Raw genomic sequence first — 25,295 nt, forward strand, 5'->3', positions numbered from 1 at the left:
GGCGACGAGGGTGCTGGGGCGTGGTTGAACCGGGTTTGATGGTATGTTGAGGCTTCCGATTCACCTTCAAGCGCTGACCAGTCTTTTCAACTTATCCAGTACCTTTGACATGTGGTATTACATTTGAGCAGGTCGAGTCGGGTGGATGGCCAGCCCCCTTCGGTGAGTGTAGGTATTCCGCGTAGATAAGTTTCGGAGATGTATTTGCACTACGATGAAAATATATGGGATTCTAATTCTCTTTATACAAAATCGAGAAAAGACTCGAAATATGGTGTCCTAGGCCCCGATTGTATCTTGGTACAGGTGCACTTGGGAGATCGCACGGAGACCGCACGCGCGAGTGAGATCTCACTCACCGCGGCGACGCTGTGGAGACAAAGCATCTGGTGACTCTCGCACCAGCGCCGCCGCGATTGTGTGCGCTCGCGTGCGGTGACCAGGACATTGTGCGGCTAGGGACATCGCATGGGCACCGCCCAAATATCTCCAACAGGGTTTTTTAGTGATGTTGCTGCGCGATCCGTGGACCGGACTTGGCGGGCGGGAGAGTGTGACGGGAACTGGCGGCGAGGGCCTGAAAGGGCGACAGTGAGCTCAATAAGGCACCATGCCCTGACTTTTTATGACCGTCATTCCTACCCCAGTGCTCCCGTTCCTTTCTTCCCAGTTCTCCTCTTTCCATACCCTCCTTTCTCCTCTCTCCGACTTCAAAGGCGTCTGGCCTATTTCTGTCGTTACGTGACCTGGGTGACAGAGGAAAATGTCGACTCCTACGACCGACCCCCGACTGACGTGCGTAAACCTTCTCAGTCATATTTTCCTTGGATCTGACGCGGCTCTCTCCAGAGTTGGTCCCATTGTATGTGAAGTACCTACCCCTCCTCGTGGACACACTTGACACTTTGCCTGCCGTAACCTAGCTCGTGGGGTCACTCGCCTCATTCATGTTCTTCGGCGGATATTTCATTCAAGCTTGTAGGTCTCTGGAATTATTTCCCCTCGAGGCCCGGACTGACGCACAATCAAGTTAGCTATACCCAGGACGCTCTCAACGCCACGCACCAGCAGAAGCGATTTCACATCCTCGGTGAGGACAAAGCGATACATCTATTGGGCCCTGCGACGCCAACACTGGTTTTGAAAGTGGCATTCGTTACCCTCCTGGAAATCGCCAATTTATCGATGATATTCCACTCTGTATGGCATGCCTTTATCATGGCGTTCAGAGACCCCGCCCTTGCTACCGTTCCAGCCACGAGTGGACCCGCACTCCAAATGATGAACGGCGTTGGTAAGTCCTCTACTGATTGGGTTAACTACATGCTGATAGGTATCATGCAGTCGCCTGCACCGTCCAGGCCTTCTTCGGCTGGTACGTTATCGAAGTCGAGTTCCTTACGGCCATCAAAATCTCACTCCACAGCGTCAAGGCGAATCTGGGTTCTTTCCTCGAAGAAGATCGAGAAGGGATTGTCGGTGATGATCACCTTGGTGGGTCACTAATGAATTACCGAGAAGGAGTGACGCCTAATATCAACACAGCTTGCGGTCTCGGGGCTCGCGCTCGCCATCGGTGTGGCTACGCAGGTACATGGACCCGGATCACTTTATCTCTGCTGGACTTGAGTGACGCCCTTCCAGTTTATTTATCTAATCAGCGGCCGTGCACCCACAGCGAACGTGAATGTCCTTGCTGGACTCCAACTTTCGTTTCACCTCGTCTGTGATGCGTTGATTACCCTCTCGATGATCATGGTGGTGAGTACCCTATGTGTCGTCGTTTAAGGTCGTCACTAATGGCATCAGTTTGCGGGATACAAAGAACGTATTGCAATTACTGAAACGAAGAATCTTCTGAATGCGCTTACCATGAATACGCTCGAGAATGGCCTTGCAACTACTGTGGTCGCTTCCCTTAACCTCGCCTTCTTCTTAGCCAGACCCGGTGACATGATCCATGCCGCCTTGTAGGTTTTCCCACCTCCCGCAAACAGACCGCTAATTCTTGAGCTCAGTCACTATCTCATCGGGAGACTTTATGCCAACGTTCTCCTCGCGAGTCTCAACAACCGACGTCGCATGGGCTCTTCACACTCGAGGAATACACACACGACTTCCAGCCATTCGATTTCCATCAATCACCGAAACCCTACCATGCGCTTTGGAATCGGGATGACTACGCTGGGTCCTTCGAACCACAGCAAGCGGGCTTCACGTATCGTCTCCGGCGGTTCCGTTCACGACCAGGACAAAAGTAGTCCGGACGTGTTGATCTCTGTATCTAAGGAAGTGTACATTAGGGATCAGTAAACGGTTATCTGACCCAATTTTGCATGTAATATACTTTACTTGACCATCGCATTAATTTCACGAACGCTTGTTGTGGTCCCAACGGACATTGCATCAAAGTACACCGTTCAAATCTTGCGATTGTAGCCGTCCTTCAACGGCAAATTAACATGTTGGCAAATCACGCATGAATATAGGTCGAGACCGATGCTATGTAACAGCGTTCAATCGAGTTCAAGTTCTGGGCTGTGGGTAACGGATCCAGAGAGACCGTTCTTGCTAGCAATACTTTGGCTCCGGGCCCTTGAATGACGAATATCCGTCCCCTATTCAGACTTCGCCATTGGGCACTATCGACACCTAAAGTATTCTCGTTAGTGACTCTCCCTGGACAGGCCATTGGTAAAGCGGTAATTATAAACATAAACGTTACTGTATTGCTTGCCCGCTCGACTAGGTCGTAATCTTAGGGGAGACGACTCTTTCTGATTGTCGCATCAATATCAAGGAACCGGAAGCAACACTTGCGTGGTCGTAAGGCAAGAACCGACGGAATCGGCCTAACATAAGTCCTGCCTCAATCTTTGAAAATAAGTGTGCTCGTCAAGTGTCGTCTAAGTTGATACAAATCGCTCTGGGCTACAGACCTGTGCCTCGGATGAAAGGGCTCCTTTACTGGGCAATTGATAGTATGCAAAAGGGTCGAAGCTCGCCCTAACTAACCGGCGGTAAGGCTGCCTGCCAGAGGAATACCTTTCTCATGTTCGAATCCCACCAACACACGCGCGCTCGAAGGACGTAAGATAGGATCACACGAGACCTCTCGACGAGAACACTCAGAGCCGTGACTCTCACCCAAACCCACTCAAAAGCGGGAATGCCCGCAAATGTCGTAAACGAGGACTTTCTTCTCGTTCCCAAGACCTTCCATCGTCGCTTCTAACGTATTCTATCACTGTCATAAACGTAACGATATCAATCCTCCGCACAGGTACCAACACAACACGGCGCACGCGCTTGAGTACATACCCAACTTGGGTAACCCAACGTTCCACATCTCGGATCCCGGTCCCTGTTTTTCGCAGAATTTGCCAGAAATGGGATGAGCCTCTCATCGCACCTCATCGCCCAAAGTTCTCCCCTTCGAAGTTAAATTCTCTGACGGGTGTTATTACTGAAAGGGGCTAGCAGATAACGTACCAGCCCACAGGCGGGTTTTTCTTCCGTGGGGAAGTCGCGGAGATGTGAAGATACAAAGTCGAGGGGTTGGCACGGTTCAGTTACCCACCTTTCCCTTTCGCTCTTTTGTAAAACCACTGCGCTCGGCGCGTCCTGGCTCCCACCACACACGGAATACAGGTGTTTCTTCGCTAATCGTCGAAGGAATAATGTCAGATGCAGCTCCAGAGGTTCCGCTCAACCCCGCTTTGGTGTATGTCGTTCGCCCCTCTTTCTGAAGTTGGTTCACTGACCTGCGACTCTAGTGGAGGGCCTGTGGTACGCAGTCTCTTTAACTGGGCATTATTCTTCAAATTACTCAGCAGCACAATTCTAGCTCGTCGGGGCTGTGCTTTCGTTCATGCTTTTCGGGGCGTTGGTCGTGCAAGTTTGTGAGTGACATGTCCCACTTATAGCCTCGAAGATGTCTCTTAAGATTGCTGCGCTAGACACCTACGCCAGCAATGCAACTGGGAGTCGACAAAAGGGCCTTCACGGATATGGTGAGTGCACTCCCTTCGCGCTACTCCGAAAATACTAACACGATTTCTCTGTGGCAGTCACCTTCATGGTCCTCTTCGAAGCGGTGAATGTGTGCCTTATATTTCACAATGCGTGGCACTCGCTCGTGCTTTCAATAAGCAACCCGGCCCTTGTCTTCACTCCTTCGATGAGTGCCCCAGTCCTCCAAATTTTCAACGCTGTTGGTGTGTTTCCCCTCGAGCCCTTTTTCTCGAAGCCATCCGCTCACCCGATGCAGTTGCTACCTCGGTTCAAAGCTTTTTTGCTTGGTGCGTTGGTCGAACAGAGAGTCGTACCGCTTTCCCTTACCTAACAATAGGAGAATTTTCATTTTGTCGTCCAAGAAGATTGAGAAAATCGCTTCCGGGGTTGTGGCTTCTGTAAGTGTTCCTTCTTGTTGAGCTTACAAGCCCTTAATAACATTTTACGGTCAAGCTCGCGGTCATTGGAATGGGCTTTGCAGTCTCAGTTGCTGCACAAGTAGGTTACAGAACGCTCCAGACATATCTCGCTTACCGACAAGATTGGAACAGTACTTCTTAATCCTTGGAGGCAAAGCTCCGACTGCGAACGTCAATTTGCTCGCCGGCTTGCAGTTGGGAACCCACCTTCTGTGCGACGGTATTATCACCGCTTCGATGATGGCTGTGGTGAGTAACTTGGCTTAATCCGCTCGTATATTCAGCTCCATCTGGGCCTCTTTAGTTCGCCGGATACAAGGAACGTATTGCAATCGCCGAGACTAAGGATCTCTTGAACACTTTGACCCGCAACACGCTAGAGAACGCCCTCGCTACCACTGTCGTCGCATCCCTGAACCTCGCATTCTTCTTGGCTCGCCCCGGAGATCTCATTCACGTCGCCTTGTATGTGTTCTCCTTCCCAGTACATATGCGTTCGGACTAAGCTCTGCCTCCCTCGTTAGCCATTATGTCATTGGTCGCCTGTACGCCAACGTCCTCCTCACCAGTCTCAACAATGGACGTCGGACTGGAAGCTCTGGTTCGAGAGGCGGCGCTACCTCTAGTCACTCCATCTCACTCTCCAACACGAGACTCAAAGTCTCACAAGCTCACCCAGGCGCCTCTCGTGTCGTTGCCATGGAGGATGACTTCGGAAGACACACACATCGCAAAGACAACGATGTGCTCGTCACCGTCTCGAGCGAGGTGTACGTCAGCGATACGAAGTAAGGCCGACGCACCAGTGTATTATCGCTCTTTCTATCTTGTATGGTCTGTAGGACCAGTGTACCAGGCTGCTATTGTGCGCCATATCTGTTAAATAATCTCACTCCTTGTTGTGACCATAGACTTCGATTTATTGTTTTGGAATATGTACCGGGTTTACTAGTTAGATGTTACGAACTGTTATGACTACATTGAGTTCCCTTCGTTCTTGACTGGGAGTGCGATCTCCGGGGAGAGTTTAAGCGTCGTGAGGCAGCAATAGGCCATCTGCGTTGCTTCTTTTCTGGGATCATGTGGTTCCAGTTCCAGCTGCTTCGAACTTTAGAGATTCAGGTTAAACCACCTATGTATAGACAATCGGATATCCGAGGTGCCCAAATTCCATGTCGAAGACTCGTCACTTAACCTGTGCTTTAGGTGGGACCCCTTCGAATTTAGTTACGATTCAAAGAATCTGCGTTTCAGCGCTTTGGTGTCGGTGATCTCGATTGGTTACTGTCACTATCGGGAACATTAGCGGATCCGAGGCTGATCCATCCCTTCTTTCAAGTACCCGCGATGGTCTTTTTTTTTTAGCCCAACACAACTTCTCCAGCAGGAGACTCCGACGGGCGTGAGCCAAAGCCTCTGCGCGCACTAAGTGGATGTCCAGGTTCCCGAACATTGCCCGATTTCGTTTAGGTTCGGGTGCGGTTGACCATGGTTGATCTCGAATGGAATGCGATGGGATACTTCTCATGTCGCGATGTCGAGCAACCGAGGTCAGTGCAGCCCCTTCTAGAACGGAGAGTACAAAAGGCAACTCAAAGCACTAGAGCAACTCACGTTGTGCCTCACATTAGGTCGTATTCTGATGGTGAACGGGCTCGCGGTGGGTGATTTGCTCACGTTGAGCGCTCATCGTCCTTACCGCTTATTCAAGATCATGGCATTCACCCTAGTCATGGGATTAACGAAGGCCATTCGCCTACGATATAGCCGAACTACGGCGTGGGCTCCCACTGGTATTGCTATCTTTGTCGAAGTTTGTTCCCATTGCTTCAACTTGAGAAAGTGGCGTACTGGCTCCTGGTGAGATGAAATCAATAATCTGAAACGCCTCAGAGGACGCTGAGAAATTTGTTGAAGAGGGGGGATTATCTGCTTTTTGAGTTTGCACACTTGATTTTGTTGAGGTTTGAATGCAAAAAGCCGCTGACCGAAGTTCATCAATCGTGGAAAGTCGCGCAGAAAGAATATTATTTAGAAGTGAACTATTCCAAAGATATTATCAATAGTTGTCAAGCGCCGCACGTCGTTATTCGAGCAAAGAGGTGTGGCAATGTTACTTGCGTCGATTCGGCTGAAGAACCGACTCGCGGGAGAAGACAGGCGCGTCTCTGTCGGGAGGGAGAAGAGATGCTGTTGATCCGGCGTAGACGGATGTCGCCGTCCTCATCGTCCTCGTGCTCCCGGCATCAGAGTCGAGGCGGTGGAGGGAAGGGGCAGGGGAGTTTCTTCCCACTTCGTGGAAGATTGTTTGGTCATACGAGGGAGGGGGAAGGCTGCCGCATTCTAGATTGCCAAACCTACCCGAGGTTGGAGTGGCATCGTGGTATGGAGCGGGGTACAATCGCGACTGGGTCACTGGGACTGAAGAGAGTCTCAGGTTTGTAGCCGCATGGAAAATAACAATGAAACTCACACTGCGAAAGGAGCTCACTCTGACATCCTTCTTTCTCTTTCCCACTCTTCCTCACCTTCCTCATGCAGAAGATGGACGAAAGAATGACCACCGCCAACACAAACAACCCACCCAAAGCCCCGCCCACTATCCCCCCAACTGGGACCGAGCTTTCTGACGCAGCGCCCAAACTGTCCACAGACGCTGAACCCGATGGTGTGGGTGCCTTGACAAGCCGGGTTTCAGTTACCACGTAGTACGGGTCCTCCGTGGTGCTGCTCGAGACCCTAGAGCGCACTGCAGCCATGCGGCTCGTAGAATTGGCGCTCGAGGACGGAGTGAACAAGTCCTCCGTTGAAGTTGGAACGGACGTCGTTGGGAGCTCCGACTCGGAAGAAGAGGGTGTTGGCTCGACAGAGCTTGACGTCGCATGCGATGACGAACTGGGTTCGACAGACGTGGTCAAGGATAGAGTGGGGCGAGAGGACGTCGGAGGTGGGGGAGGCACGGGCTCGTACTCGATCCTATCCAACTGGAAGTCCATGTCGTTTGCTCGATACACCAACGTAACCGTGTGCTCCTCGTCCGGAGAGAGCGGGCCAGCCTGGTACCACAGCTCGTTGTAGTAGGCTCGCTCGGTACTCCGGCGGTAGGAGGTGGTGACCTGTCCTCCGTCGAGTTGGAAGTCCACTCCAACGACCTGACCATTGCCTTGAGGGATCGTTCCGAATACAGCGACGTGTGTGCCTATTCGCGGGACGGGCATTAGACCCAAAGACGTCTTTGAGACTGGGAAGACGCGTACCTCGAAAGGTGAAGGACGCTCTGGCACCCCAAGCCCACGTCGAGTGGACAGTCATCGGAATTTGCGGAGGACCTCGGGGGACCCAGTCACCCGAGTATCGAATCCTCCCTCCGTCTCGATCATCAACGACGATTGGGCCTGACGACATTCTTCAGGCTTGTTAGGGCTGTAATTCACGAGTTATTGAAGGAACGAGAAGGTCGACAATCTACAGTCAAACCAAGCAAAAGGAGAAAGGACAGGACGGTTTCCCTTGTTGACGATGCGTACGGGTGGTGGGGGAGAATGAAGATGATGGGCGGCGACGCCCAGCGACCCTTGGACTTATAGGTGTGGGCGACAGGTTTCAACACACTCCTGCCATACATCATTCGTTTACATTGGTGGAATTCGTCCACTGGTGATGCCCACAGTTACGGGCGCCCCGCCCAAAGGTATCGTTCGTGCTGATGCCAATGGGAACCTGATGGAAAGTGTAAATCATACCTAATGGCGTAGGATAGCATTTCATAGGATAGAGAAATATGCGGGGAGAGGGCTGACCACTGTTGATCCGTAGCCCTAGTATAGCTAAGATGCAGGCCCCTTCTGAAAGACAAACACTTTGAGACAGAGTACTCGCGGGATAGATGAACACTTACCATTACTTGGAAATTTACCCGACCCATTAGCAGAAGGATCGTGGATACCATTATTCTGGGAAACAGGATAGGAGTTATTGAGACTAGCAGGAAAAGGTCATTTGAGGTGGGTAAGGTAGAGGCGTTTGCATTGATGTCTGGCAGAGCAGCCAATGTTTGCGCTTGCTTGGCTAAGCCGTCTCAAACCTACATACGCAACCCAATACCGCTCAAGCGACATCTACGATTCCAAAATCAATTCTCCCCTTGCGCGCGAGAATGCGATAGAGCTTGGAGATTTTCTAAAGGGATACCGGAATCTTCACCGAATGTCGTCAAATGAGTTTGATTGGTTCCTTGAGCAACAGGAGTGAAATCCAGGTTTGTTATGCTGCGACCGGTGTCCATGATTTGCGATCCGGATCGAACTTGGGCGCGCATGTTGAGGAAGAGTCGGCTCGCTAAAACTGAGTGCATAACTCGTTGCAGCCTGTAATCATCAAGGCGAGTCGGTGATACAGAAAGGGATATCGATGCAGGAGCGACTTACAAATTCAAGGGATATATCTAAGGCGGACAGCAGTGTTGGTGGAGGGCGGTGGGGGTAGAGAAGGTATGGGAACTTACGGAGTCCATCAGGTAGGTAATAATTGCATTGACGACCGAGCAGGCTGCAGAGGGTAATGGTTAGGGGTCACTCATCGTTGATCATCCAGAGTATTACGCACAAAGCATCGCAACGATGTAGAAACCGCCGTCTCGATAGAGGACACTAAGCAGCTTCCCTCGCTCCTCATTCCGTCGCTGGATGGAAATCCAAATAGACATGGCGGCCAGTACTGTGGTAGTCAACGTTAGTAGGCTGAACAGTCAAGACGAAGAAGGCAGATCCGCATTCACCAATTTCTCCTCCAACCAAAATGAAGTACCCGATGGCGAAGTACATGTCTTCGTTGTTCGTCTGGAGGACACAGCTGAATTGGCCCTTCTTGACTGACACTAGAACCCATGGTTAGTATTTCCGCTCGACGTGGCTCACATGCACGGGGCACCTACCATCGATCGCGCGCAGGTATAAGCTGATAAGGACGGCTACAGCCACGTTACACGCCTAATAACACGAAACCTTCAGCTTGGCTCGACCTTCAGTCGGCAGATACTCTGTCAACGCACAACAAATGCGATCGAAAAGAAGATCAGGTGTATCCGTTTCGACCCTAACAGCGCATAGATGACCATTATAATGATACCTTGCATAGAGTTAACCGAGCAGTCCATGATGCGAGTACCTGAAGTAAAACTCACCCTCGGAAGCGGACACTCCAACAACTGCGGATACTATACAGGTCCAGACCTTCAGCGCTCAGTTGAAATGCCCTCATGTTGAACCACGCACGGTTTCCTGTCGCCAAAAGATTACGACATTTCTGAAGATGTTTTAGTCATCGTGCAAGGTATCGGGCAGGATGTCGACTCACAGAAACATCTGAAGGATCCATAACGTTGACTGGGAGGACGTTTCGCGCGTTAAGGAGTTAATACGTCTCGCAATAGATTCATCTCACCGAAGTTGAGAATGGGAAGATCGATGAATGGCGAGTATCGCGCAACGAGGTACAAAAATGCCCCAATATTCAAGCGGCCTGTCCACACGGATGAGACCTTTCAGGACCACTGCATTAGCTCACAACGTGGCGAGATGTATCTCCCCTATGGTAAGTAGGGCACACCTCTCTGGTTATAGTATCGAACCAATCATATAACTGCAAGTCCTGGATGAATAGATCTGACGTGGAACTGAATACACGGATAACTCACAAAGATCATCCCGCTGGCGACTTTGTCGACCGGGGGGTCGGAATGGTCAGTACTAGCACCCTGAACGGAATAGAACAGACCAACGATCACAGGACTACCATCCCAATGAAACATTCTCGTCAGAAAACGAATGTTCCTGTCAATAATTTCCACTCACAGTCTGCACGAAGCTGAGGTAGACGGTTTGAGCGTGATCTGAGGTACTGGGAGGGCCGTTCATCTTCTGTGACAGGACGAGAATGTCGATTTCGCTGTGGAGAGGAAGCTGGATCAGCGCTCATTGTCACTCGTCACGTCGTTCGTTGTGTCGTGTATGTTTACGGGCAGCGCTGCAAACAAAATGCCACGGACATACATACAGTCCCTGGGAGTGATTTGTACCCTGTTGAAACTTGAACCCTGTCAATTCAAAACTTCCGAACCATCAATCAGAACAAAGGCCGGCGTATTCGGGCTAAGGAACCTGGGCGCTTAGTTGCGCTAGGTGCGACTCGATTAAAATTTAAACCAATTCTTCCGGTCTGCCTGCCCGGTCATTGGATGCTACATCACGTGCATGTTCCAAAGCCATACAGAGAGCCGAGGGACCTCCACTACTTATGGGATGTCGTCGCCGTCTGATTGGTCCCTTGACTGTCGGGCCCAGAGAAGTTGATGTTTGAAATGCTGCGACCGGTGCCAACGGTGCTCTGACAGGTTCCCGAACGAACCTGGGTGCGCATCTTGAGGAACAGACGACTCGCTAGGACCGAGTGCATAACTCTCTGCAGCCTATCGTCATTTATGCATCCGTCAGTGTACAATGTGATTGATAATCGCAATTGGCCCACATATTTAACGGGTATATCTAGGGTGAATGGTGCTCGTTAGCATAGGGATGCGTTACCCTGAGTAGGCTTAGAGGCTTACTGTTTTCACCTGGAAAGTGGTGACTGCATTGACTACCGAGCAAGCTGTGAGAGTTGCGTGAGCGCAACCCGGCCCCTCTCGTCGAACAGAGGTTACAGAGCACGTACAAAGCATTGCAACGATGTAAAGCGCTCCGTTACGGTAGAGGACACCGATCAATCTTCCTCTCTCCTCATTTCGCCTTTTGATAGAAAACCAAATCGACATGGCTGCTATTACTATGGAATGCAACGCTTATTTGTATCCAGGGTATGAAGCGTGATAGAACTTACTTATCTCTCCCCCGAGCAAGATGAAATACCCGATGGCTATGAATATCCCTTCGTTGTTGGTCTCAAAGAGACAGCTGAAGTGACCTTCTTGCGCCCCCTCTAGTAGAAGATAAGTCAGTGTTCACCTTGAAATGCAATAAAGATGAGAATGCACCATAAGAAGCACGCAGGAACAATGCGAGAAGAACGACTACCGTCACGGTGCATGCCTGGCATGAACATAAGATAAGCTCTCGTCTTCAGCCATTGGACTTTCTGCCCACGCACAAAGAATGCAATAGAGAGGAGAATTAGATGTTTCTTCTTTCGTCCCAGTAGCGCGTAGAGGGCCATTGTTATGATTCCTGGAAATAGGTGAGGGGATATTGGCGCCTCGGGACGATCGAATCCAAACGTACCTTCAGACGCGGAAATGCCAACCACCATGGATACTGAATTGGGACTCGCTCAGCTTGATAGGCTCCATTGGTCAAAGGTTACGCACTATTTCCTGTAGCCAGAAGGGGCTGGCATGTCTGAGAAAGCGTCAACATGTATTCAAGAAATAGCGGCCATGAGTACGTCGCCCACTTACAGAGAAATCGGAGGGTTTCTTAAAATTGACTAGAGGAGGTTGGGCTACATTAGTAGGGAGACCAGCGCCTTGTCGAGAGAGCTTACCAAAGTTGAAAATAGGGACATCAATGAATGGGGAGTATCGGACGATAAAATAGAGCAGCGTCCCAATGCTCATGCGAGACGCCCATACAGACGAGACCTATAAGGACCACCATATCAGCTAATGGCTCGGCGTTCCGAAGCACCGTGCTGCGCTCTTCATGATCCAGGTACCCACCTCGTCAGACACGGTATCGAACCAGTCATACAGCTGTAGGCTTTGAGCTCTCTTGTCAGGCACTGGTGTACAGACGACTAACGAAGATAATGGCACTGGCAACTTTACGAATTCAGGGACGAGCCGGTGAGCGCCATTGCCTTCTGTGGAATCAAATGGACTAACGATCGGTTGACTGCCACCAAGATGCACACTCCTGGGTCAGCGGGGTTGAAACTCTGGGGACATTACTGTACTCACATTTTGTACGAACAGGAGGTATGTCGTCTCGGGATCCTCTGCTCTGAGGTACTGGTCCATGGCTGTTGAGGCTCCCTGTGGTAACGCCGGACGGAAGTTCGGTCGGTGGTGCTCTCCACTCCGAGAGAATGCAGCTACCTTATATACTGGAGTAGATAATGTGTTATAGATAGAATCTCAGCGCTCAGCCCTTAGACATGATCATCGGCGAATCAAGGGGGTCTGCTGATCTTACCGTAAGGCTATAGCCTTATTTTTAGACCAGGCCCTTGGACACTTTACACCTCGTTCTGTCCACGCCCGCTCACGACACCCTTGCTGTGATGGAGAGATGTGAACCACCATCAGATCCAGGCCTCGTCGTCGCCAGTTCTATTTCCTGAATTTTATTTCCAGTCCTAGGTCCTGACGTGCAGCCTCCATCGCACCGCCCAGAGTGAGCGCGGGATATCTTAGGCGCCCAAGGCAATGTTTGGCTGTGCTTGTCTAGGGCCTGAAATAGGGTGCACCGATGGGCGGTACTGAGACCGGGTTTGGTTTTAACTTTTCGCTGTTCGGGCTCGTATCAACGTCGAACTGAACGTCGCAGCCTAAACCTACCTCAACTGCGCCATCGCTTAATCTTTACACCCTCGTTGAGCCTTTGTAATGTTGCAGTCGCACCGGCAACATGGCACCGATCAGGGGCCCAAGTCTGCTTGCGATGGCTGGTGTCGTTCTATCACTGCCCATGTACGGCTAGGGTTCGCGGGATGAGGAGGATGTACTGTCCATGGTGAGTGCATTAGAAACAGCAACCCAGAGTACATCTCAAGTCCATAACCAGCCACCTCCCTCCAGGTCCTCCGCCACAACCCCCTGGACACCCTCCCCGCCTCCATCTCCGCCCCCAACCCATCTGCACTCATAGCCACTCCAATATGGGGCCTGGCCTTCGTAGTCAAGTCTTCTCCTTGACTCCAACAGCAACAGTAGTCGTCGTCCCTGCACCTCTCAAGCGAGACTCTCCACCTGGCACCTTGACTGTTTCCACTCGGCCTTTGGGTCGACAATTTCTCTCCCCCCGCCTCCTCCTCTCGCACCCGGTTCCTCAGCGCCAACACCCAAGCCCGTGGTACACCCTCCGCTTCCGCATTGGTCGTATTCCTGCACCTTCTCGGTATGAATCAACATCGTCAATTTCAAGCCAAGGAGCACTCACATTGTCGCAATTTCCCCAGTAGTCAATGACGATACCATGCACTGCGACGCAGCTGGCTGGATTAGATGTTAAGTCGAACATCGCAACTGGATAAAGGAAGGCACGCTCATGGTCATCGCTGCTGAATCCATCTCCTCTTCCACCCTTCCGGCCTCGACTTCGGTTCCCCCGTCGCTGTTGTTTGGCGTGATGCTCTCGCAACCGAGCCTCGAACTCCCGCTTCGCCTGGTCATCCCTAGGAACGAAATGGACAGCATTATGGTCGCTCGGATGGGTGGCCAAAATGGAATCTTCGCGAGTTGGTGGGGAGAGATGTGAACCTAGAGACCGTGATGGGGAGATTGGTTGAGAAGCGATGAGGGTGGATAGGCGCTGGCCGATTGTGTCGCCTGGTGGTGGACACCCGCAATACGTGTACGAGATTCCAAAGCGACGCTACCGAGAACTGACCTCAGTACAGGAGAAGTGCGATTGATATCCTTAAACCCACCTTCCATGCTCGACACGTAGCATCAAACGAACTCGACAGCTTCAGTCCATCAACTTTGTCGTCGCTGAGAATCATCAGTTGCCGTGAAAACAGCAGGAGGGACTGCTCACTGATCGATGAAGCGCCCAACGTAGGTGGTACAATCTGCTGCATAATCGACGGAGCGTAACTGATGGGTGTGCCACACTAGATCAATGTCGAGGGTTGGGACGAAGAAGCTACCGGGATTCGAGGCAAGGAGGTCTAGGAAACTATTTGGCTATCAGAGTCCATGTCGTACATGAGGAAAAAACTTTCACTTGCGCGTGGTATCGAGCGACGGCGCGATGCAAAGCCGCCTCATCGTCATCGGTGTCGAAGAACCCTGGTCGGATCCATCCAAAGTCGGCTATTTTCTTGACGAACGTTCCTTGGCGTAGAACCTAACTAGCGGCATTAGCAGTCGTAAGGTTATGATCACCGTCAGCTTACCGAGCCAGCTAAGTCCACCGAATACATCATTGGCTCGAGGTGAGCAGCCATTATCCTCTCGATTCTAATCGGAAGTTAACTCATAAACCTTTCTTTAAAGGCCCGCCACTTACATCTCGTTCGATCCCAACATGTCTCTGAGGCGCGCAAGAGAGAAATTACACTCGTCAAGTATCCTCAGACACAGCTCCTCATCTACTCCCCTTCGAACGTGCTCGAAAACCATTTTGCCTTCCACCTTCATCCACCCTCTCCCTGTGGTATCGGGTTTGTATTTGACGAGGTCCCATATCCTACGTTTCATCGCAACACTCTCGTCTCTGTCGGAATCAGTTCCATTGAATGTGCCCCTGTGGACCAGAAGTTAGTATCCCAACGTGGCTCCACGATCCAGAGACTTGCGGGAGAAGGGATAGTGGTACCCCATTCGGTCCGTCGTCTGCCCATGCCAGATTCTCAGCAAGCTTGCGGGCTCTCAGTACATCCTTTGTGATAGAGGGAGATGTACATGACTCCTTGTTGCACCAAACTTTGAATCCGGACTGAAAATAACCGTCTCCCTGTTGGGACATGCACGCTAAAAATCCGTGAGCATTCATTTTCCCAGCTATTGACTACGACTCACGAGCTCTTAAGGGCGTTGTGCACACAGGACATAAAATCGTCTTGAATCGAAGTGCACGGGCCGAGTCCAGGGGGTCAAATGGTAGCGTAACACGACGGCCGAAGAACTGTTCGCGAGCCACTGAGGGCGGCGAAGCTAGGATCTCTGGTAAACGATCCTTCAATCCACCTCGTGAGCTCTCATTCCCCAACACCCTTGATGGAAATCCTCACCAGGTTCTTAGCGAACTTCTCCCCAATCCCTTGCAAAGAGGTTATGCAGTCTAATCGCGCCATGTCTTCTGCGTACCACCTTGGGTTGAGCAGGTAGGAGTGGAGTACCTGATGCGAATCAAGGTTAGGAATCTAACGTTTCATTGCGTCGCACACTTGAGCTCACCATTAGGATGTCTAAAGGCGGCAATGTGGTCTCGATCGGCTTTAGCCAGTCGGTCTCTGCCAGGGCTTTTACCCAGCGGTCAAACCTGGAAGTAAGTGCGCTCGTTAGGAATCAACAAGTATGGTGACTATGGTGACTAAAGCAGACCTCTCAGCCGACATATGAACAAACCACGCCCATCGCTTCTCCGGCTCTGAGGGTACGTTGGGAATATCGTGAAGGTCGGCTTCCTGGACTTGTTTCTTGAGGTCTGAGAACGCGCATAGGAGAGCAAGATGGCCTTTGATTTCCGGAATCGTCACGAGAGGTCCTTGGGTCCTCATGGTGCCTATATTGTAGCTCGTTGGGGGAGTGTGGACCGTAGGCTGTGAAGGGAGTGGTAGCCCCGCGCCTGGCAGGGAACTGTAGGTGGAATTGGGAGGATCTACGTCCATGGTCGTGATTCGTGTAGGAGTAAGAAAGGATGGTCAAGAGGAGGCAGGTCCGAATCGGTTCAAGCGATGGTAGCCGTTACTTTAATATATCGAACGCTCACAGCAGGAGGCTGTTCAATGTGATAAGGATCACTCACAAGCTCCATGGGTTTCGACTGGTTGCAAGGCGCTATGTTTATTGCAGTCTGTTATTAATCCGATTTAATTGAAAAGCCAGCATGTACCAATCATTCAAGAAATTAAGGACCAAGAGACGTACTGAGAGCCAGGTTCCTAGGAACCTCGATATAGACAATGCACATGGTATAGGTTGAGTATATGCTATACACGAGCGGCCAGAACCAAGTTCCATAATGTAGCCAACCCAGTCAAATCCACATTTGAAGACCTATAGGTTCAGGGATATTAACGTCCATGGTTCCCCGGAGTTAAAGGTGGTATGTATCACAGTCAAACACTCACCCAATTCTAATCATCCCATTCGTAACGCGAAACTCGGCGTCTTCTCCGGGTCCCAGAAACTGTTGCTGAAGCCGAACCATGACCATGAGCTCAATATTACCAAACGTGAACCGTGCCTCTGCAAACCGAATTGACGGCGACGGTCGGGAGACAGCCTCATCGAGAAAGACTTCCAGCCTCGCTGTGAAGTAAGGCGAAGCTTTGAAGCGGGGAGGGCGAAAGGCGTATTTCGGAATTCGGTTTCGAGACGCCTCGTTGGGATACCGAGTGGTGTCTATGACCAGAACGTGAGGCTCCATGATGAAAAGAGACATGAAGTCATCTGGGGTGGTAATTCCCTGGATGATCTTCCATTGTTTGTTGAAGAGGCGTTCAACAGCAGCGATGTAGAAACGCCTCATCGACTTTGTTACCCAGGAGTCCTCTCATTTAAGCACTGTCAGAATGTTAGATAAAAGATACAGGCCGAACTGGGAGGCAGGACACCGACCGTGATAATGCCCGGCTGCCTCTCGACACTCGAGACGATGGAGCTTCTTCCAGTCCATCCTTTGGCATCCAATCGAGCAGTATGAGACTGTATGACAGCGTGAATAGAAGTATGTTTTTAGAGGTTCAGGATTGTCTTCAGGATACAGTTCGGAATGCTAGCGCGTGGCCTGATCAATGAACGGAAAAAGAGACTCGATATCTAACTCACCCGAAGGTTATCGCACCATCCCCGTCGCATCTTTGCCGCTTTGAGTGATGGCGCGAGATACGTGATATCATCTCGAACTTCCTTCCATTTCTGGATTCCAGGACTCGCCAGATTTTGTGGAATCCCAGACACAAATTTACTGCGGTAGAATCGAATCAACGAACGCAAAACCCGCGGGGAATGGCACTGGATCACGACCGTGCTCACTGCTCAGGAGTTTACTGACATGGTCGGCCATGGGGTTCCGGGTCGTAATGATGTCGGTAAAGTTGTGCATGGTGCCAGGATGGCATGGTCGAGAGTGGTTCGGGGATGTCCATCCAGGATGACCATCTCCCATAACGTAGAGGTTGCAGTTGCAAAGGAGGGGGAAGGGATGCCCATGCGATATGCTTTGAGAGTGAGCGAGCGTAGCGCTGTAGCTAGAGATTGCAGGCAATCTGGTTTTAAGAACAAGGCAAAGAAGGTGGGGTCGGTGTTTAAGTTTTGGAGAAGCGCCAGAATCATTCTCGCGTTCCGTTCGAAGAATTGCGCTTCTCGACTGTTAAACCGTGCGTCGAGAAGGCTGAAGCGCATAACCAGGGACTTCAATAGCCAGTCGCTATACCCCGGGATCCCGGTAATCTTCCTCCTTTGGCCGTCGGTGAGCTTGCCCCGTCCGAAAGCCGAGTGGAGAAGCTGAATGGTGGGGCAGCCATGGTCGAAATTGGTGATGAAAAGCGGCTCCGATGTCGAGCTTGAGGATCCAGGGATCTCGAGCGTAACGACTGAAAGTATGGTGCTGAACTCTTCTTCGAGATCGCAGATAACAGATGCCAATCGTGGATCGCTGTTTAACAGAGCCATCAGCGCCATGGTTATGACCAAAGCGGCGGTCTTGGCCTTCTCGGATGAAGAAGAATAGATGGACATGGCATTGTGGGCTACAAAACGTATCCAAGTGAGGATATCTGTGATGTGAAGTAATAGGCCAGTGAAGATGAATCCACGGTGAGCTGGAAGCCTTTCATAGCGTAGAAAGGTCGAATTAATCCCCTGAAGCGCCATGATAGCCAGCTCGACGCGATTCCGATCATCGCCAGCCAGAGCGACGGTGGGTATCCGACTTGCCGTTAAATGATGCACAAGGACCCCGATAAATTCTGCTGACCGCTCTGAAGGCCAGTGGAGTACAAGAGTTTGAAGGGCGGTAGGTGACCCCATTTTCGCGCTCGCGATGAGCTGATCCTAGATCAAAATCAGTGGTGGCCTCAGATTGGCGAGGGTTAGGTGGATACCCAGTTGGTTCCGTCCATTCTGACTCCGTTTTGTGCAGGCATTCGAGAATGAAAACCCAAAGATGTCGACAAAGCGCGAAGGGGTCGTGTTCAATGGTTCTTTCTGTTTGCTCCTGTTATCTAAACCAGCGTCTGCCAAATAGAACCCAAGAGAGAAGGTTATCATTGTCTCTTGGTTGGCTCTGTTTTCTCTGCGCAAATACCCCTCCGAGCAGGCGCCAGGCTAAGCGGGCTGCCACCGGTTCTCTGGAAGATCGTTCGAAAAGAGTTTTCCCATGATGCTTTGGGACCATTGATTGGAGAAGTGATTCTTCGAAGAACTGTTTGTAGGTACGTACTATCGCCTTGATTCTTCCGAACTGGCTTAATAGGGGGACCTGGTCTCCGAGCCAGGGACATCCAAAGATGATACGAATTTGCGCTATAGTCTCCCTTTTAACCACCGTTGCTCATGGACTGCTTCGTTTTCCATGCTCACAGCTCGTCACTCAACGTTTCGATCCGTGGGTAGTCCCCATTCTCCTCTCCCCCGAATCCAAGTTGACGGGCCTGTAGTCTTGTCACTCCAGGACAGGTCTCTCCACACGTCCACCAGATAGTTGGCGGGGTACGTCTCCCTCACACACTTCTCCGCTCTAGCTATGGATTAAGCACGAATTTCGGATATCCTTAGAATGCGTAAGTACAACTGAACTCCTAATGTATAGCTTCCATTGACCTTGGTCCTTGATGTAGATTTAACCTGACGATGGATCCCGACCTTGACTTGCCTAACCTCGCGACTTGTACGACCTGTCGCTTCAAGGAGGACAAGTCGAACTATTGGACGGCGGTGATGTACTTCAAACATCCGAACGGAAGCTTCATCAGGGCGAGTTTCCTATTATCGCACCTTGAGCAATATCTGAAGAGTAGTGTAGGTTCCTCAGGCTGCCAATCACGTCACTGGCGCGCCCAACGGTGGTATGACCGTTTATTACATCCAGCCTCCTGGGTTAGAAAAGACTACGGCTTTTCGAAAGGTCAGCGCGACATCCATAATCTCGGAATTGTATCCTCTCAGCCCTCTTCTAGGGATTTAGGATGGTTGTGGGAAATCCCATGCTGCGGTCCGATAAAGCGTTTCCGCCCAATAGCTCGGAGGCGTACGCCCTTACATTCAGGTGCTGGGAGACAGAAGACCTACTCGGCTACTCGAACCTCGGTGCCCCCGGTACTGGAGCGTACGACACCATTAATCTCCCCAATAGACCATGCCCAGCAGGTATACGCGCCAATATATTCTTCCCTTCGTACGTGACCTTTCCGTCCCTTTCGTGCTCGGAGAAACTTACTCACTTCTGCGTTCCTCTAATACAGTTGCTGGGACGGTGTGAACCTCGATAGCCCAGATCACAGGGTATGTGATTAACTTCATTCGATGGGCTTCTCTCATTCTTAACGGTTCTTCTATCAGAGTCATGTCGCATTCTTGGAGGGGCCAATCAGACCTGAAGGTGGACTGTTCTTTCGGGAGGGGACGTGCCCCTACACCCACCCCGTTCGGATTCCGCTTCTCTTCTATGAGGTCTATTGGGATACCCGGCCTTTCAATTCGCTTTGGCCGGAGGACGACAGTCAGCCGTTCGTCTTGAGTATGGGAGATCCGTGAGTTCCCTTGAGGTTCCAGCCATGCCTGCACCTCACGTCAATCTTAGAACTGGGTACGGGCACCACGGCGACTACGTCTTTGGATGGGAAGGTGATTCGCTCCAGCGCGCGATGGATATATGTACCGATGTCCGTGGACGCCCGACCGACTGCACCGAACTCACTGTTCTCTCCGATGATGAGATTAACAGCTGCACGCAAGAACCTCAAGTCGATGAGATAGTGGAAGGACAATGTAAGGCACTTGAAACCTACTCCTCAAAGGACCTGAATCGATCTCATTCTCCATCTTTTAGATCTTCCAGAACTCCCTGGCTGCAATCCTATTCAACATGGTCCGGCACCTGCAATCCCGATCGATAACTGCGATGCGGTTTCGACTACAGGATTCGGCTCAGCCACTCGGGCCCTTCGTACTCTGGCAACTGCACGTCCTTGAAAGGTGATTCTGGGGAATAACTAGTACGACATCGCACGGAGTGTCAAGTTTGTGCTGTATATAACCAATCCATACCAAGTCTATATGTGGTGTTGAATCTCGATGGCGAGGTCAAAAGAATCGATAGTGCTGTGCCAAAGCTTGAGAGTCGGAAGGAAGGAGACCCAATCCCGAGGTGTCTTCACATCTGGGTGGCTCGGACATGACGAATGACCGAGGCTGGAGAATAGTATTCTGAAAGATTTCAATGCGAATCCGTGAGGAGATCGGTCGACGGAGCTGAAAAGGGCATCCACTTGCTGCAGCAGTCGATGGAATTGGAACGAGTGTTGATTTCCTTCGCACGAGCACTGGACATGCAGCTCGATGGTTTGGATGCAAGGGGCAAGGAATGCAGATAGGCTAGGTGCTATGGAGGATTGGCAAGCGACATAGTGATCATGCCAGTAGTAATAGACGAGTTGGAGGTCGCGAAGATTCATGGGTTTCTCGCTGCAACCTGACACCTCGAATCCACCTGGGGACACGATGGGCCCATCAGCAAAAAGCGGGTTAGACACTCCGAGGAAAAGCAGGCTTACCTTCGGATTTACAGACTATGTGAACCTCAAGCTCCGAAAGCGAGGTACTGGTCAGATTGAGGAATTCGGGTATGTAGTCCAGGGAGGTGGAGGGGGCCGTAAGACGCGCTTTCCGTAGCCCGCGCAACGACAGAGGATGCTTTTCCACAAAATGGGCCAGCGCGTCTGGGACAAGGATATCGAGGGATCGGAGTGGTGGGTAATTATCCACGGTTATGCTTGACGCCCATGGCTTGTCTGAACCTGGAACCACTGCGATGCTCTCGTCCCAGCACAGTGATGACAGGGACGAAGCAGCTGTCCATAGCTCCTGAGGAAGCGCCGCGGATTGCACGGAAAGAGACTTCAATGTCGGAAGAGAGCAGATGTGTCGAATGCCTGACTGTAAAGCAATGTCCGCTGAGCACCACCACTGCCGATTCGAGTCTTTGTATCGGGGCAGGTGGAGACGAAATGTCTGAACCTGGGTAAGTGACCGTAGGACCTGTGGTAATAAGGTGTCGTCCAGGAGCCACATCGTCCCAGCGGAGCTGGTGGAGGTAATCTCCAGCTCGTGAACGTAGCCCGAGATCCTTGGTTCAGCTCTGGCGATGTCGAGGAAGCTTTCCAACTTGCGACGGATGTCGCTTTGTGAGATCTGGAAGCCAACGCAGAATGTGAACTTGCGAAAGAGATGAGGTCGTGTCTGAAGGTGCCAGGTGGTAGAGACGGACATGCATGACTTGAGGGATACTCTGTCGTCGGATACATAGGACACGATGGAGGATATGAGCTCCGGAGGAAGATCACACATATTGGCTCGTGTTCAAGGGTCGATGCGGGCCGGGAGGAGTCAGACTGGAGCAATATTATAATCTAAAGCCATAGGCCAATACGTGCAAATAATCCACCTGCGTCCGAAGAAGCAATCTGACCTCACAAAGAAGAAGAGCGAAGTTGAACAAGGCGAAGATAGTAGCGTTGAGGTCATTCTCAATGACATTACATGTGGCCAACGACGACTGAACGTCGCTGAACGACGTGGAGGAAAGGGGGAGGATCTGACTGGAGGCAAGGCGTGCCCTTCATTCCTTCCGGATGCAACACCGTAAATAAAACATTTGGTCTATGAGGTTACGTTGCCTGCCACTGAAGCGCACTTCTCGCTAAACAGGAAAGGTTTGACGTGAAGGTTGGAAGCGCCCTTTAATTGATCATACCGTAACTCCCAGGGACCTGTCAAGGGAGATGCGGAGACTCCCGTCGTGCCTCCCTTGGGTGGCTGGTCAACTTCCGGACGACGAGCCCCGCCCAGGAATTGAGAAAAACATGGCGCTCATACCGTTGGTACTCGGCTCCACCCTGGCCCCTTCTACTCGTCTCACAGTATCGTAGGAGGTATGATATGCACTATCGACCGTACCCAAGTAGGAATATGTAAGCCAAAATTCAATGCGCGGATCCCTCAAGCCCTAGTTTGGTGACTTTCGAGCCGAGACCTTGAAAGGGTTCCGCGATGGTTCACGGGAGCAAAGGTAATAAAATCTGAATCTGTGTGATTGACCTTGTGGCGTCGTGAAGGGAATACATATGCAATTCTGCAACGAGGCGACGGGGTTGTTCACTTTTGAGCGCATCGCTCGTCGAGGCGGAAGCAAAAGCCATCGATTCATTTGGATCGCGTACCCAGTGGGAGGAACCACGGCTATGCGTCCACATCTGGATCGATCAGAATAGATATGGTTCAAAATTTCTGAAGTCAAGTTTGCGAAACGACCACTGTCAAAATCTGTGAAGCCATTGCCTTCTACTCTGGTCGGGATGACCACGTATGTTTACAAAGGAACACCGTCTACAGCTGCTATTACAAAGGAACACCTACAGCTGCTATTACAAAGGGACACCATAGCCTATAGCTGCTATTACGATTATGTACCTCTTAGAGAAAGCTATAAAATACACAAGAGAGCAAATTAAGTGGGATTATTTTGGAGACCTTGTTCTCTAAGCTTGGGTCATCGAGCCTCTCTCTATGTACACCTCCTTCGAAACGGAGATAAGAACATCAGGGTTTGGTCCGGAGACATTCTCCCCTCTTTCCTCTGAATCAGAATCGCCCAGAGCCCTGATCTTTGACAATTGGATATCCGACGTCGATGCCCGGGCAGTAGACTTGATGTCAGCCGAGACAACGCGAGTTTGCTCTGTAGCCCGGTTGGTGAACTGGAAACCGCCGTTCGAAGTCGTGAAGGCAGTTCCACTGCGAGAATTGCTGAGTCGTTGGCGATTGTTCAAGCTAGCCAGCAGGACGTTGGCATAAAGGCGACCGATCACGTAGTGGCTGTTGGAAGGTGAGGAGCGATGAACAAATCCAGTCAACGATGGAAAGACCATGGACAACTCACAAGGCCATGTGGATCATGTCGTTTGGTCTTGCGAAGAAGAACGCGAGGTTGAGGGAAGCGAAGACGGTCGTAATGAGGCCGTTCTCAACGACGTTGCGAGTGATAGCGTTGAGTATGTTTCTCGTCTCGGAGATCATGATGCGTTCCTTGTATCTCGAAAGCTGGAGTGTAGTAATTTAGTGCCAGAGTCGTACAAACGAGCCAAAAAGCACTCACTAAGGATACCATGGCGAACGTAATCATCGCATCGCAGATAAGCGCTGCGCCGAGTTGCATCCCGACTGTCGTGCCGATAGTCTTGATAGGGGAGGCGCCGTAGGCAATGACAGATATGAACTGGATGCCAACGGCGATTGCTAGACAAAGTTCTGCGCCAGCCAACTATGAGGAACGAAGTCAGAGATCGCTCCTTCCAGGAAATGCGTTCGACATACCAAGGCAATGAAGACAGAGATGCCTTTATCAATTTTCGTAGAAGCAAGAATCCACACTCGCCTAGGAAAACGTGTCAGACAACGGCGAAAAGAGAACGGGATGAAACTTACCAAGCAAAGAAGCACTGGACGGATGCGGCGACTTTTGAAAGACGATCGATACGCGGATGGAGAGACATGAATTTATGCCACTCACCAAATCCACTGAGAATCTGGATAACCGGTCCTGTCGCTTGAGGCTTGACCAAGAGCACAGGGTCAACGAGCGAGGCCACCAAGCGACTCCACACATTGTGGAAGATGAAAGAGAGATTCAAGATCTCAACGATGACAATGAGGCCAACTGTTTTATGCGTTCAGCTCGCTAAGGGCTCTGAGAAGCACGAGGGGCCACATACCTAGGTAAGGAAGCTTTCTTTTGTCTTTATCGGTGAGCGAAGAGATATAGTGAACTAAGGCAGGAAACAGTCGTAAGTTCAGTGTTTGTGATATCGGGTTAGATTGAATGGAACTCACAAACTTGGACGAGGAATGCTCCGAATAGTAGGGACGAGACAAGAGACCCGACCAACTGTAGAGTGGGTGAGCGCTACTGTTATGTGTCAACGATTGGGAGGTGGACGACATACAATTGGTCCAACGCTATTCGATGATAGTGTTATAAATAACGAGGATGGGGAAGAAACTGAATCAAACTCACACCAGAATCAGATTCTGAGGTCCGGGAGCTGCGTCCGACATTATCCAAAAGGAGTGTGGGGGGAGAGGGAAGGAGTGGTTTTTAGTAGAGCGTCCAGCGAAGACTAAACCTCGCCGGGCTTGGAGGAAGGAGGGAGGGAGGGAGGGCGAAACTCTGTTAACCGTTTCGGGACTTGGCCAAGTGGACAACGCCGCGATGGCCCGCGGAAGCAAAGTTAATTTAGCTGGGAACGGTTTTGACCGACCTGGCCGAGATACAACTTGAGCATAGATGGATTGGTGGCGTGATGGAGGGAAACGGGTCCGGGGCGAAGCGCCGTCAATTGTGCGCACTGCGAGAGGTGAGATATTCGACGACGATCATTTGGTGCCTCGAAGGCTCGAGAGTCGAAGAATGTTTGGGACGATCCGGGACATTTGCTTCCGTCCTCCCAGTCTTGCAGGCGTGAAGGTCTTGCCTTCGTCGCTCTCAAGTCGCTCTGGTATCGATTTCAACCGCCTGAGTTTCGTGTTCAATAGTTCAGAATGAGGGAAAATTTCCGAAAAATCTACCCTTGAAAGCACTCACCGGATCCACCAGCTTCAGCGGGCACCCGGTCATGTAGACGTCACCTTTGTGAAGACAGCGGGGGCAAATCTCAACCTGAATCGCCCAGGGACCGGTAGGGTCTGGATTGTCGAGTGGC

General features: G+C 51.1%; 11 protein-coding genes across 11 annotated transcripts; 4 read left to right on the forward strand and 7 right to left on the reverse strand.

Moving 5' to 3' along the window:
* Positions 1-763: 763 nt before the first annotated feature.
* Positions 764-2,313, forward strand: CC1G_08914 (hypothetical protein; the record flags this gene model as incomplete). The annotated part of the gene is made up of 10 exons (XM_001839483.2): positions 764-795; positions 850-862; positions 924-978; positions 1,031-1,294; positions 1,345-1,375; positions 1,434-1,494; positions 1,546-1,590; positions 1,645-1,761; positions 1,810-1,970; positions 2,019-2,313. 10 exons carry the CDS (start codon positions 764-766, stop codon positions 2,311-2,313), a joined length of 1,074 nt encoding a protein of 357 aa, XP_001839535.2.
* A 1,367-nt stretch (positions 2,314-3,680) lies between these two features.
* On the forward strand, positions 3,681-5,225 carry CC1G_08913 (hypothetical protein; the record flags this gene model as incomplete). The annotated part of the gene is made up of 11 exons (XM_001839482.1): positions 3,681-3,724; positions 3,777-3,789; positions 3,848-3,902; positions 3,960-4,013; positions 4,071-4,217; positions 4,271-4,301; positions 4,352-4,412; positions 4,468-4,512; positions 4,566-4,682; positions 4,738-4,898; positions 4,958-5,225. The coding sequence occupies 11 exons, from the start codon at positions 3,681-3,683 to the stop codon at positions 5,223-5,225; spliced, it is 996 nt and encodes a 331-aa protein (XP_001839534.1).
* A 696-nt stretch (positions 5,226-5,921) lies between these two features.
* On the forward strand, positions 5,922-6,297 carry CC1G_14530 (hypothetical protein; the record flags this gene model as incomplete). The annotated part of the gene is made up of 3 exons (XM_002911052.1): positions 5,922-5,983; positions 6,065-6,097; positions 6,201-6,297. The coding sequence occupies 3 exons, from the start codon at positions 5,922-5,924 to the stop codon at positions 6,295-6,297; spliced, it is 192 nt and encodes a 63-aa protein (XP_002911098.1).
* A 249-nt stretch (positions 6,298-6,546) lies between these two features.
* Positions 6,547-7,838, reverse strand: CC1G_08912 (hypothetical protein; the record flags this gene model as incomplete). The annotated part of the gene is made up of 3 exons (XM_001839481.2): positions 6,547-6,854; positions 6,907-7,632; positions 7,691-7,838. 3 exons carry the CDS (start codon positions 7,836-7,838, stop codon positions 6,547-6,549), a joined length of 1,182 nt encoding a protein of 393 aa, XP_001839533.2.
* Positions 7,839-8,565: 727 nt separating this feature from the next.
* On the reverse strand, positions 8,566-12,444 carry CC1G_14531 (hypothetical protein; the record flags this gene model as incomplete). Its single annotated transcript, XM_002911053.1, has 23 exons — positions 8,566-8,800; positions 8,861-8,877; positions 8,938-8,981; positions 9,039-9,149; positions 9,211-9,309; positions 9,367-9,421; positions 9,484-9,560; positions 9,616-9,648; positions 9,707-9,737; positions 9,789-9,817; positions 9,876-9,972; positions 10,041-10,073; positions 10,129-10,188; positions 10,286-10,379; positions 11,141-11,255; positions 11,310-11,370; positions 11,435-11,518; positions 11,577-11,653; positions 11,708-11,740; positions 11,794-11,824; positions 11,884-11,912; positions 11,970-12,066; positions 12,385-12,444. The coding sequence occupies 23 exons, from the start codon at positions 12,442-12,444 to the stop codon at positions 8,566-8,568; spliced, it is 1,602 nt and encodes a 533-aa protein (XP_002911099.1).
* A 933-nt stretch (positions 12,445-13,377) lies between these two features.
* Positions 13,378-14,850, reverse strand: CC1G_14532 (hypothetical protein; the record flags this gene model as incomplete). Its single annotated transcript, XM_002911054.1, has 7 exons — positions 13,378-13,530; positions 13,586-14,020; positions 14,076-14,139; positions 14,186-14,318; positions 14,356-14,497; positions 14,547-14,610; positions 14,660-14,850. The coding sequence occupies 7 exons, from the start codon at positions 14,848-14,850 to the stop codon at positions 13,378-13,380; spliced, it is 1,182 nt and encodes a 393-aa protein (XP_002911100.1).
* A 500-nt stretch (positions 14,851-15,350) lies between these two features.
* CC1G_08909 (hypothetical protein) lies at positions 15,351-15,872 on the reverse strand (the record flags this gene model as incomplete). Its single annotated transcript, XM_001839478.1, has 3 exons — positions 15,351-15,491; positions 15,550-15,634; positions 15,697-15,872. 3 exons carry the CDS (start codon positions 15,870-15,872, stop codon positions 15,351-15,353), a joined length of 402 nt encoding a protein of 133 aa, XP_001839530.1.
* A 432-nt stretch (positions 15,873-16,304) lies between these two features.
* CC1G_08908 (hypothetical protein) lies at positions 16,305-18,440 on the reverse strand (the record flags this gene model as incomplete). Its single annotated transcript, XM_001839477.2, has 6 exons — positions 16,305-16,371; positions 16,446-16,867; positions 16,936-17,022; positions 17,146-17,284; positions 17,372-18,372; positions 18,423-18,440. 6 exons carry the CDS (start codon positions 18,438-18,440, stop codon positions 16,305-16,307), a joined length of 1,734 nt encoding a protein of 577 aa, XP_001839529.2.
* A 387-nt stretch (positions 18,441-18,827) lies between these two features.
* CC1G_08907 (WSC domain-containing protein) lies at positions 18,828-20,511 on the forward strand (the record flags this gene model as incomplete). Its single annotated transcript, XM_001839476.2, has 9 exons — positions 18,828-18,925; positions 18,978-19,029; positions 19,096-19,100; positions 19,158-19,338; positions 19,497-19,714; positions 19,782-19,821; positions 19,879-20,069; positions 20,120-20,307; positions 20,369-20,511. 9 exons carry the CDS (start codon positions 18,828-18,830, stop codon positions 20,509-20,511), a joined length of 1,116 nt encoding a protein of 371 aa, XP_001839528.2.
* An 80-nt stretch (positions 20,512-20,591) lies between these two features.
* Positions 20,592-21,885, reverse strand: CC1G_14533 (hypothetical protein; the record flags this gene model as incomplete). Its single annotated transcript, XM_002911055.1, has 2 exons — positions 20,592-21,028; positions 21,093-21,885. The coding sequence occupies 2 exons, from the start codon at positions 21,883-21,885 to the stop codon at positions 20,592-20,594; spliced, it is 1,230 nt and encodes a 409-aa protein (XP_002911101.1).
* A 1,190-nt stretch (positions 21,886-23,075) lies between these two features.
* CC1G_08905 (hypothetical protein) lies at positions 23,076-24,651 on the reverse strand (the record flags this gene model as incomplete). Its single annotated transcript, XM_001839474.2, has 10 exons — positions 23,076-23,412; positions 23,477-23,637; positions 23,693-23,857; positions 23,911-23,971; positions 24,022-24,052; positions 24,107-24,253; positions 24,309-24,362; positions 24,427-24,481; positions 24,540-24,552; positions 24,611-24,651. 10 exons carry the CDS (start codon positions 24,649-24,651, stop codon positions 23,076-23,078), a joined length of 1,065 nt encoding a protein of 354 aa, XP_001839526.2.
* Positions 24,652-25,295: the final 644 nt, after the last annotated feature.

The sequence above is a fragment of the Coprinopsis cinerea genome (assembly GCF_000182895.1).
Source record: "Coprinopsis cinerea okayama7#130 chromosome 5 map unlocalized cont3.5, whole genome shotgun sequence".
Taxonomy (NCBI): domain Eukaryota; kingdom Fungi; phylum Basidiomycota; class Agaricomycetes; order Agaricales; family Psathyrellaceae; genus Coprinopsis; species Coprinopsis cinerea.